The sequence below is a fragment of the Lytechinus variegatus genome, chromosome 10 (genome assembly GCF_018143015.1).
Source record: "Lytechinus variegatus isolate NC3 chromosome 10, Lvar_3.0, whole genome shotgun sequence".
Classification (NCBI taxonomy): domain Eukaryota; kingdom Metazoa; phylum Echinodermata; class Echinoidea; order Temnopleuroida; family Toxopneustidae; genus Lytechinus; species Lytechinus variegatus.
In genome coordinates, this window is record NC_054749.1 from 25,923,142 (window position 1) to 25,936,342 (window position 13,201).

General features: G+C 36.5%; 1 protein-coding gene across 1 annotated transcript; it reads left to right on the forward strand.

The window, feature by feature from the left end:
- Positions 1 to 978: 978 nt before the first annotated feature.
- LOC121422602 (DAP3-binding cell death enhancer 1-like) lies at positions 979 to 9,787 on the forward strand. Its single transcript, XM_041617754.1, has 9 exons — positions 979 to 1,145; positions 2,843 to 2,972; positions 3,580 to 3,715; positions 4,557 to 4,823; positions 6,296 to 6,670; positions 7,077 to 7,232; positions 7,551 to 7,643; positions 8,378 to 8,537; positions 9,008 to 9,787. Exons 1-9 carry the CDS (start codon positions 1,115 to 1,117, stop codon positions 9,682 to 9,684), a joined length of 2,025 nt encoding a protein of 674 aa, XP_041473688.1. The 5' UTR covers positions 979 to 1,114; the 3' UTR covers positions 9,685 to 9,787.
- The last annotated feature ends 3,414 nt before the right edge of the window (positions 9,788 to 13,201 follow it).

Sequence of the window (13,201 nt, forward strand, 5' to 3'; positions counted from 1 at the left end):
ATTTTATTTTCAAACTATTACCCGGCCTCTCTTAAAAAATCCCTTTCAGAGCCCAACAGGGCGGCTGATATTTTTTCTCAAGTATTCATGCGAACTTATTTCATTTTGTATGTTCGTTGAATATAATCCACCCATCATGTCTCTTATTCCCTGCAATGTATACGTGCTCCTTCAGGATAAAAAAAGAAAATTAAAAATCAATGATAATTATATAGGGAAGAAAACTTCTCAATTATCACAATAAGAATTATAGCAACTTTAGGGACAAAAATGCACAGGTATTACAAATTTTTGAAAAATGTGATTTCTCCCCATATTTATTTTATTTATTTATCTATCTATCTATCTATCTATGTATCTATCTATGTATCTATCTATCTATGTATGTATGTATGTATGTATGTATGTATGTATCTATCTATCTATCTATCTACCTTTCTATCTACCTTTCTATCTATCTATCTATCTATGTATCTATCTATGTATCTATCTATCTATATGTATGTATGTATCTATCTATCTATCTACATGTATCTATCTATCTATCTATCTATCTATCTGTCTGTCTGTCTGTCTGTCTGTCTGTCTGCCTGACTGTCTGTCTGTCTGCGATCTGTCTATCTATCTATCTCTATCTATCTATCTATCTACATGTATCTATCTATCTATCTGTCTGTCTGTCTGTCTGTCTGTCTGTCTGTCTGTCTGCCTGTCTGTCTGCGATCTGTCTATCTATCTATCTATCTATCTCTATCTATCTATCTGTCTATCTATATATCTATCTATCCTTTTTGGGGTGGGGAGGAACACCATATCATGTGCCCCCCCCCCCCCGCTTCGACGCCATGTCCATGATAAATGTTTATCTTGAGGCCTTGAGGGAACGATACATGAGATAAAAGGGTAAGGGGGCGGGTGGTTGTTTTTGTTTTCTTTTTTTTTCGGGATTCGATTACGTCAGCCGATAAAATTAGATTCGATGGTATCACGTGATGCAGGCGAAACGCTTCTGAGGGAGTGTACGGATTCTGCTGCTAAATTCACGGAAAATGGTCGTATTGTCCTATCCTATCGAATGTCTTCCGACGTAGATGAAACGGGAAAAGTATAAGACATGATCAGGGTTCTTCAAAATCTCCCACAAAGTAAGTAAAAACCTGCATCATGCATGTGGACTGGCTTTTGATTTGATGACACCGGCTCGGCTTGGCCCTGTTGGACTCTTGTGGCCTTGCTCCTACGCTCCGCGCCGGTTCCTAGCCGACCGGTGCGGTGGCGTATGGCCATGTCGACAGCCCAATGCGGTATGTGGGTGTGTACATCTCTGCTTTCGATGATGCGAGGCACGCAGGCGGAGGCCGTGGCGGTGTAATCATGAAAAAACCCCAGTTGTTTGTATTACCATGATTACACGTTAATGAGTTAATAGAAGTTATTAAAGGTCAAGTCCACCAGAGAAAAATGTTGATTTGAATGGAAAAAGAAAAATCAAACTAACTTAGCATAAATGCTGAAAATCTCATCAAAATCGGATGTAAAATAAGTATTTAAAATTTATTTATTTTTTACAAAACAGTGATATGCACAACTCTGTCACATGCAAATGAGACGATTGATGAATTCCCTCATTTCTTTTGTTTTCTATTGTTTGAATTATACAATATTTCATTTTTTACACATCTGACAATCTGGACCAACTTGACTGAACCATATAGTATCAAACAATGCTAATTTCACGTGTTCATGGAGGAATTAAATGTTATTTCATGTCACTTGACGATGAGGAGAAAATTAGAATATTTCATATAATAAAATACAAAAGAAATAGTGAGTGAGTGATGTCATCAGTTCCCTCATTTGCATACCGACCGAGATGTGCATATTGTAACTGTTTTGTGAAATTAAGCGAAACTTGAAATGTCATAACTTTCTTATCTTACATCTGATTTTGATGAAATTTTCTGTGTTATGCTTGTTGGATTTTTCTCTTTTTATTCAAATCAACTTTTTGTTGGGGTGGACTTGTCCTTTAAGGCCAGGTTTAAAACAAATTGGGCCTTATCCTGAAATAAGTCACCTCTCTTCTCGTGTGTGTAATTGTGTGTGCGCTCGTTGTGTACAAAGTCAATGGGAGACCATGGAGATGAAACTGAATGGCAGTGAATGGAGTGGTGAATTAAGCCATGATGATACCACAAATTGATTTTGATTTGAATACATTAAATGTTGTAAAAGTAAAGTTTCCCCTTACTGATAAAAAGTTTGTTTAAAATAATTTAACAAACATTTTTGAGAATAAAAGTCCTTTTGGCTTTGGCTTTATCTGCAACTGTTTAAGAAACATCAACATTAGAATTTTAAGTAGGGGGTCTGTTTGATTTGTGATGTCATGTATGAGCTGCCCCATAATTATAAAATCCATCAATTTTAATTTTTTAATGCCAATGGATCATGATGACTTTTTTAGGAGGAAATGATTTGTCTATTTTAATGTTTTATACTGAAGGTACAATGAAATAAACAATCATTTTCAATTTTCTGAGAAAATGGAATTTGATTGGATACAATACGTAGGAAAGCTGCTTGCATGACATCACAAATCAAATGATTAAAAATATACAATTCTATTAACTTTTATTCTTTGATGGATTTTCTGCAAACCTCCAATTTTAATGATATGTCTTTGCTTGCTCAATCAGTAAGATTTTTTTTCTATATAGCCTAGCCCTAGAGCATGTAGAGAGATCTGTTTGTGTCTTACCTCTAAAGCTCAAATGATCTAAAAGTCTGAAATTAGTATCAAGTTCATGGACATTTTGAGATATATTTCTTTGTATTTCAGGATTGTTTAAGTCCTACCATGGAGGTGTCTACTGGGCCAATAGAGGGCAGCCTGTTGCCGAATCTCAGCGAAGGAAGCATCAGGATAAGATAATTGTCGTCTCTTTTCCAAGTCATGAACTTGATGCGAGGTAAATGAGAATCGTCATTCTCTTTGAATATGAACAAATCACTCAGATTACTTTATAAGTGAAGTTTACGGAAAAAGCTGTGAATTTGTGATCCATGATGATGATAATAACAGAATATTTTCTTAACCATTATTGCAACTTCAGTTCCAAAAAATGTTCTCCCAGCGGGCCCTGCTATTATTATGATAATAATAATATAATAAATCATATGCTAGTCATTTTCAAATGACTATTTGTAAATTATAATAGGCCAGAGGTACATTTTCAAGAGACACCATTGTGAATTAAGTAATTTTTGTCTTAGTTACTTTTTCCATTTTGGAGACCCATTTTCATTTACCATCAGGTGGGGGGGGGGGGGGGAGATAGGCAGGGGAGTTGGTTAATTTGTACCTTGAGAAAAGTGGATGTGGTAAAATGATGATGATGTTTGTACAGTATAAGGGAACAAGTGTGAACTTTTAGGAGCACACTAATTGTGGTTTATTTTCTAATGTGCAGCACATAATTATTAAATGTTAAGATTGAGACTAAGATTTGCCAAAGTTGTGATGATGTTTGTAGAATCATGGCTGTTTTTTTTCTCTCTCTCTCTCTTTACATTTAGTCTGCACACCAGCAGCAGACTTGAGAAGGTTGGACACCAAGGAAGTTCTGATGAAGAATGGCAAAGGAGTTTCAAGCAGAGGATAGAATGGGATTCCTTCCGTAGGTCTAGCTATGCATCAGAAGCTCTGGGATGGGTATGTATATTTTATCAGTGCATCAGAATTATACAGAGATGCTATTTTTCAGATCAACATGATAATGCCTACTTACTTCAAATACATTTTCTTCCATGGGAACACATATTTCTAAGTTTTAATCTATTTTTTTATATGGCAAAACACCTTTTTTGCAGTTGTGCTTCACAATTTGCTCCAATAGAAATACAATATGACCACTCAACAGTGAAATATTTTTAAAATAAACTAGTTAAGCGATAAATATATTTGCGTACAGAATGATATTTAAAGGTTGCGTACAAAAGGCCTTGGGCCAGTTTACATAAATTTTGTAATAAGAAAAATTAGCAGTAACAGTTTAAATCTACTGAAATCATTTAATTTCATTAGCTGTTAGTAAACTTGTTATAGAAATTGTGCATTTGTTACAATAGCAAGTCTAGAAATGGGGCCCATTTCTACATGTATGAGTTTCTATCTTCCTTCATATTTAATTTCTAAGTGGCATTCCTGATTGCATAACTACTGCATACCATTAAGGAACAGGTAGCAATCGTAAATTGATATTGACTTGATATTAGGTCTGTGAAAATCAGAGGCTCACGATGAGATTGCAAATTATTTTATTTAGTTGAAATGTGACCAGGAACAAAACCAGGCCTCAAGCGTAAGTGATCATATCAATTGGAAGCAATACATGGCAAGTGTTATGCATTGTTCATATAAGGGTCTGAAAATATCTTCTTGCAAGGAGCTGAGTAGTAACTATCATTTCATATCCATTTTACTTTGAAAGATATATTAGTTCATTATACAAATTTGTGTGATAATAATCTCCTTTAATTAATTTTGTTTGCAGGGCTCCATCATTGTTCTTGGCCTTCAGCTTGGCCGCTTCATCTCGACAGGACCACCTGGTGAAAAACAGAGGAGGGGCCACGAGCGTCTGCTGTCCTCTATTGCTCATGTCCTACCATGCCCGTATTCATCAAGGCATGTATCACATCGGAGGAGCATTCTTCCAGAGGAAGAGGCAAGCAAGAAGAGGAGCCATGATACATCTCAATCGTCTTCAGATGAAAGTTCATCCTACCTGTCAGATGAAAGCCCATATTGGGATTTCAAGGTTGGTAAATTACTTTTATATCAAACTTAAGTCATCCAAAGCTCTTGTGTTTTTGGTACAATGATAGAATTTCTTGACATGTACATGTACCAGGTAATAATTTTCCTGGTATTGCATCAAAATTTACTTCTTTTAATAAGTGCTTCACAAGAGGTCTTTTTTGTGCCAGATTTTGATTGACTGTCCTTAACTTAGTTGAGAGCTTTCATTGTATGACCAAAAATGGTAATCAAATATGTGAAGTAACGTTATTCCCTGCTGTTCATTCATGAAGTTGATTTTATTGATGTGCACATCATTGAATTAGAAGGATGTAATAACAAGACATTTGAGGATGTATCCATAATTATTTCTCTGCCGTGTAATGGTATGCATATCTCAGAATCTACTTCTCAGCCAGAATATGTATTCATTTGAAATACATTTTTTTCCTTTCAGCTCCCCGATTCAAAATTTGAATCAAACTTCCCTTTCTCTTCTGCCTTGAAAAAGAAATTATAGTGAATGCTCAAAACTATGCTGAATAAGCTGTCTATGACAGAGATGTAACTTTTCCGGAAATTGCCGGATTTCCGGTATTTTCATGAAATCTCAACTTTTCCGGTTTTCCCTCCCTCGAAAGTTGCCGGAAAACCCGGCCCCTTCGAAATTTCACGATCGGCACGTTCTAAAAAAAGACGATCGATCGCCAATGTGTTTTGTACATGTGCTTTGCTTGCCACGTGAATCGCGACATCTCGGCTACTGAGAAATTCGCTCTGATTACGTTACGGTCAGTATACAGTGTATACTGACCGTAATTACAGTATTCAATGCACAGAACACTCGCTGTCTGAAATTCTGATGGTCGAGCTGTCGCGAGTTGGCTTGAATGCGGAAGTGAACCCTGGATCGCAATTTCCACACACAAACACATGCACATGTGCCGCACATATTTTGTTTGCCAACCTCTCATTCGGACTGTGATTTAACTCGGAATTAACAGCTTAAACATTGCTTGGATAATTTTGTTATTGAAGTGATCGGATCAGCATTACATTTTTTTACGGTGCTTAATATTTTTTGTGCAAGAATTCGCGAATTTGTTTGAATTGTAACTTGCAATTTGACAGTACTTTTAAATTCGTTCTCGCTTGAAAATGGATGGTACCGTACATCGTGTAAATCAAAAGGACCTACACAAAAGGTAATTTTTTTTACAATTTAAACCCTGAAATGGCCTCTCCTGTGGCCCCAAATGTGCAATAATGCTCTGGCTTCGGGGGGCTTCGCCCCCGACCCCCACCGGGGCGTTGCCCCTGGACCCCACCAGGGGCCCTTAAGTTAAACGGGCCCCTGGACCCCCGGCCGTAAGGCGCGAGAGCTTCACTCGCTCCGCTTCGCATTTTCAGGTTTTTATACAAAACTCCAGTTACATCCCTGCTATGAATATTATTTGACTATATGTTTTCTTTTTCTTATTCTTTCATTAGCCCTCTGATGACCATCCAGGTGGACTTCAGAAGACAAGCAATGAGAAACCATCTCCACCAGCATCCGTCTCTCCACCAACCCAGGTTCCTTCATTCAATCAGTCAAGTGATTCATCCTTCCCTTCATCTTCCTCCATCCCAACTGGTATCCCGCCACCATCTGCTGGGGAATCTAAAGTTCCGTTTGACCAGGTGACCCGGCAGTGCTGGGGTCGGGTCAACAACATCATCGGAGGTCACCTGATGTCGGAGGGAGATGAAGAGAAAGCGGTCCACCACTTCAAGATAGCCAGTCAATCTGGTTACAGCAAAGGACAGTACAACCTTGGCATGTGTTATGAACTAGGCAAAGGAGTTCTTCAAGATGAAGCACAGGTGGGTGGCTAGTATCATCTCTTTGGAGCTAGGAGGGCATATAGTCCATGTGTTACCATAAAATGGCACAAAAATAATAAATAGCGAAACTGGAAGTCAGCGAGTCATTGGAGTTTTGTCAGTGATAACTTATTCTCCAAAATTTCCCCCCTGCCCCCCTCCTTAGCGCTTAAATGTTTTGAAATTTGTTCTGTAGATGAATTTTTTAAATGTACAAAATCGCATAATCAGACTGCTGAGCAATTTTCAATTACTGCTATACCCCTTACCCAATCAGAGCTTAAAGATGTCTGTTGTCTGTGATACTTTTAAATTTTGTACCACAAAGTATCTCTTTGTAAAATTGTTTATTAAACAGTTGCATGAATAAAAATGAAACATGTGTATGTATCACTTGATTTTCTAGGCTGCTGTGTTCTTTGGCCTGGCTGCCGAGCAGGGTCATTCACACGCCCAGTATAAGCTTGGCACATATCACCTGGATGGGAGGGGTAATGTGAAGCAGTGTGAACAGACAGCATTAACCCTCATCGCACAGGCAGCTGAAGGTGGTGTGGTTCAGGTAAGACACATGTGAGGCCCATCTTCTGAACTTAGGTTTAATTCAAACTTTGGCCTACAGTTTGGTTTAACTATGGATTTGTTTACCTCTTCCCTATGTTTTGAAATGCCAAGTAAAATAATAACATTCACTTGAGAAGTGCTGGTTGATCATATCGTTCATATTCTGGATGCCCAATCTAGATAAATAGCAAAGTGCAATGGTTTTGCCAATCTTTGTTTATATATTTCAAATTTTAGGCTAAGAAATTTCCTCTCATCTTTTGACCTATTCTGAACTGTGAATAAACCTTTGTATTTATTCATATTTGATCTCCAGGCCCAGAGTTATCTAGGAATGTACTACATGACTAGTGAAGAACCTGATCCTCAAAGGGCTGTGGCTTATCTTCAAGAAGCTGCAAAGAAAAAGGTAGTGAGATAGCAGATGTATTGGTAGCTTGTTGTATTAACCTTCTTATCAATTGCCATTAGTAAGCTTCCATAAAAACCCAATGAAATTTGTCGAGAGTTGATTTTTATCAAATCAAATTGACAAAAATAATTTGTTCGTTTTGAATATAGCAGCAGCTAGGAGCTCCTGCATTGCAATGTAATATACTATTTAATCATGAGACTTTATTAATTTGTTTAATTTTTGTATTGAAGAAATAAAAAATTGTTACAAACATTATTTATTTGATCATAAAATATTACCTTGATGATATATGTTTCAAGGCATATAAAATGATGAATGGTCAATGTTTTGCATAGTTAACATTTCAACTACAAAATTCAGGCCAAGCATTTGTGTGCAGTCCTGTACATTAATTACTGTGTATGCTGCTGTACAAGCTAGTGTCCTTATTGGCAGTATCAACCATATTGCAGCAAACACTGATATTCTTGCATTGATTATAAAACTGCCTTTTAACTAAAAACTTGGTGGGTGTTTCATAAAGCAATTTGTAAAGCTACGCATGACTCTACAGATGACTTGAACATGTTCTGAGGTGGTAAGACAGCTACATAGGTATATACCATGTACTACAAGAAAGTACCACCAGTTGTGCATTTAGTCATTCATTACCAATGAACAGCTTCATGAATCACCTATCAGATCTTAACTTTATCTTTGATTTTTCTTGATTGCTTTTGTGAACGCAGGATGTTGAAGCACAGTACCATCTTGGATTGTGCTATGAGTATGGATGGGGTGTAGAAACCAATGAAGCGAGGGCATCTAGTCTGTACCACTCTGCAGCAAGCAAAGACCATGCACCTTCACTCTATTCATTGGCTCTCTTCCATGAACAAGGTTTAGGAGGTAAGAACCATCTGGGAATGTGCCTTATATGTGCAGGATTCTGAACAAGTATCGTAACAATGTAAGATCCCAAACCAAAGGACCAAATGTCTTTTGTTTGTGGACATGTTTAATGCTACTAATTAAACGATGAACCATATTCCCATATGCACACTTGTGATTCATATAATATGGCTGTAAAATCATAATAATGATGGGCTAAGAATACCAATTTGAGGAAGATAAAATGGAGAATCAGTCCAGCTGTACCAAATTCCCAACCATTTTTGAGAAGTTTGATACCTTAAGAGGGTTCTATTTGACAGTGATGATTATTTACTGTGGGGTAAAATCATATAACTAACAAAAATATAAGCTTTGTCACACAAACCTATAACATTAAGACTAAACAATGTTTCACTTTTCCATTTGATGAATGTATTCAAATCTCTCCATCCCTAAATTCTTTATTCTATTTATTTCATGACCAGGTTTACCAGAGGATCAATCCCATGCAAAAGAGCTCTTCATCAGGTCCAGCTCATTAGGTTATGAAAAGGCTACAGAGAAGCTCCTCGAGATGGATGCAGAAGAAAGGGGTCTCCACAGATTCAGACTTGATTCAAACTCGACTTTGAGCTCAGATCCATGGACCACAAGCTCAGAGTCAGGCTCGGAGACTACAGGAGGAAGTGGATCTCTTTTCAGTCCATTCTCAAGCAGCAGCATAGACTCGGATATATCAATATGTTTCGATGCAGGAGCACCGATGTGTTTAGACTTGAAAACTCTACTTCCTCCCGCCAGTGGGAATATACATGTATCATCCAGCGCACCTGAACTCAACGACAAGAAGCGCGCGTCAGACCTGGGAGGGGGTGGAGACGGGCCACCTGTGAATTCCATCCTGCATAGTTTGTCCTGTCTGACCTTTTCTACACTGCATGAGGGGTCAAAGGTCAAAGGTCAGTCTGATGGAGAATGGATGCTAGGTCCTCAAAGATTTACCTTTGGTATGACAGGAGGTCAGGATTCTGGAGGATCAGAGAAAGTCACCTTTCAGCTTGGATGTCTTGATGAAGAGGAGAATATTGACTGGTGTGAACCCATTGATGCTATTGCTCAACAGAGACTGTTGTCATTGAACAGATCTACAGTTGTTCTGTAGATCAATGAAGGAAATGAAATATAATGACCACTAATGATGTTAGAAAAGTGGAAATATTTTTACATGTAATGTATTGTATAAATGCAAAGGAAATGAGAGTGGTTTTTTAAACAGATTTCATAAGTCTATCATTGTTTTTTTTTTTGGGGGGGGGTCTAGCATTGCTGCTCTATTTTCATTTTCACTTGGGGGTTATTAAAGACTTTTGGACAATTTCTTTCACTTCAAGGACTATTACATAGTGCAATTAGAAAATTTTGCAATTAAATGCAGATATCATTATTCTGCTTAGAACTGCTATTATGTAGAATACTAATTCTCTAAATATTTTTGAATATTTCTGGTAAATCATGGAGTGACCTGTGGGTACTTTAAGGGCGATATACAGTTATAAGCATTATCTACTCTTTTTTCAATATTCACACATGGTATGAAAACTTGTATTTTTATTTAAGAATAGTTTGTCCTTCCTTCGTTTATCAACGCACAAAATTTTAATTTTATCTTTATAAATATGTATGGTATATTACCACAGTGCTTCATTCTTATTTTCTCCCTTGATTTTGACATGGATGTAGATACAAAAACATCACACTGTTCAAGTGGCTCCAAGACATTTGCTCCGGTGACAGTTACTCCGATGGAAAATCTGCACTTTAAAGCCAAACAAAACCTAACCTCCAAAATTGAATAAACCCTAATCCTTTTCTTTCCATTATTCTGGACCCAGTTCCCAGTGGGACATTTTCACTGATTTCTTCGCAATGGAAACCATGTTTTTTTAGACTGAAGCAAGCGTTGTGTCACTGTTCAAGTGGGAGGGGGAGTGGGGAATGACACTGTAGATCACCCCCCCCCCCATAAACAATAGGTTCGCTGAATGTATCTACCCCAGTGTCTTCCGCAGTACTCTTGTACTTTTTATGTTCATATGTGTATTCATTTAGAAAAAGATACTATGAAATAGTATAAATATCATGTAAATTCTTTTCAATGTACAAAAGCTTCTGTTTGAAATGGTTGCTTTCAATTTGCACAGAGTAGCTCTGAAATAGGTTTCATCCATTCTTTTATGATTATAAGAAAAAAATTATTAGTTTTGAAATGGAAAATCATGAAGTTTACCATGTTTCAATATATCTTCAAGATATTGTTAGATTGATGTATGTTTTTAGTTCATCCAGCCGAAGGGCAAGATGAGCTTATTTAAGATTGATACTTGATATTCAGCTCTTGTATATTGCATATAACCTTCCATGTAATGTTTCTTTTCCAATAAGATTTTGGACATTATTACTCTTGTTTTAGCCCAGCAAGCATTTCAAGGAGTAAATTCCTTCTACTTGTAGGTACCCATTTACCTCACCTGGGTTGAGTGCAGCACAATGGGGATCAAATTTTGCTTATTAGGATTTCGCCTTGGTTAGGATTCAAACATAACTGTCCGTTTCAAAGTCAGGTTACTGATCCACTGGGCTACGAATGCTTATTTAAACTTCTTGCCATTTTACTAGCAAACTGTCCTGGGGGTTCATCTAGATTTGATAATCTCTTCTCTCTTTTTTCTTTATTATTAACATAATAAAGTTATCATTTTATGCCAAATTCACATTTCGCATCTACTGGCAGAACTCTATTCACAAGTACTTCAATTTGTCTTCAATTAAGAATTTCTATCTAGTTTATCTCAATGGGAAATACATTTACTAGTTTGACAATTCGTGGAGTTCTAAAGATTCTTTTGAGTTATGATACTTGAAACTAAGGTACTGATAAATCATTTTATATTATTGTACTTTCTGTTGACAAATTTATTTTTTGTCAAGTGCTATCAAAGTAACCAAATCTGCTGCATATTTTCTTTTCAATCTGATGTTAATAGAGAGTAAAGAGTGAAAACAAGTAATTTAGAAGGAAAGTTCATATAATTATAACTCAAATTAACATTGAATATATTTTTTTGAGATCTTGTATCAGTGTAAAAAGGAACCTCAAAATAAAGTCTCTTAAAAGTTAAATTCAGCAAACTTTCCAGATTGTTTGTGCATGTGCGATAATTAATCTACACAACAAATTTACATTCCTCACCCATTTGGTTGGTTTGGGTGGGGTGAGATGAGAGGAGGTGTCACTCTCCACATGGTCTGCTATTTATGCGTATCCAGAAAAAAAAAATAAAAAAGGGTTCCATTTAATCCAGCCAGCCCCCCCCCATTTTTTTATATTCCGAGCTGAAAACGGGATATTCTTAGCACTTTTTGTAAACTTTGTACTGGAAAGTATCCAACTAAACGATTGATGCGAGCACAAAGCGCAAGCACTAAATGTTAGATTTTTCAACGTGAAACTGGAGATTATAAGCACTTTTTTTTAACCCATGATCTGGATCATTGGCATCTACCTGAACACTTTCGCAATACTGTGCTAAAAATTTTGATGTGCCAACTTTAAAACTGGACATCCTTAGCGCTTTTTGTATCGTATAAACTGGGTATGTATCAAACTTTAAAAAAAGAAATGATACGAGCGCGAAGCGTGAGCTCGACCATGTGTATATACTCTACGTTCACATTTATGCGAGCGTGAAGCGGGAGTTGAAAATTTTGATATTTTTACCTGAAAACTTGCAATTTTTTGTACCTTTAGAGCTAGATATTAACTCACAATATTAATGAGAGCACGAAAACTGAACACTCTAAACATTTTTTGTATCCTTTGCATAGGCAGATCCGGGCGGAGCAAATAAAGAGAAAGAGAGGAGATAATGAAGAGGAGGAAGACGAGTGAATAAAATAAGATGAGTGGAAGACTTGAAAATAAAAACAGTCTTTCATGTCACTCTACCTGTTAGGTGATTTACATATCTTGATCAGTATGGAGCTTAAAATATTAAGTTTGGAGATCAATATGCAAAACATATTTCAGCTCGGAATTCGAACTGTCATTATTTTGTTTGATTAACAAATTGATTTTTAAATAGTGCTCTGTAAAAATTTCATTTTTATGGTCTGAACATCAACATTTTCTGCTCGCAAATTTGATATTCCTGGTTAATATTATCATTATTACCTATTGTATTATTTCCGTGTATTCCATAAAGTTCTCAAAATATCCCTATTCAGGTCTGATTGTCAAAACGTATCAGCTAGCACTACATGTTAGCATTTTGATTGGTGAGCTTTCTGTATCGCTATATTAATTCATGACAGTTTATCAAAAATTTAGGCTTGCGATTTGCGATCGCATTAATTGTTAAAAATATATTAACTAATGCATCCTATTCATAATTACGAAAGTGCTTGAAAAGTCCAGTTTTCAGGCCATAATTTGAACAGATTTCGCGCTTTCATTAGGCTTATTATATTAATAAATAAGATATTGATCTAATAATTAAATTGTCCCCATTTTCAGAATGGAATATCGACAAGTTTCATCTCGCGCTTAGGAAGAGGAATACGAAGATGGTCATCATTTTCATATGATAACATAATGTCCTTTGAATGTCCCAGTCCTATGT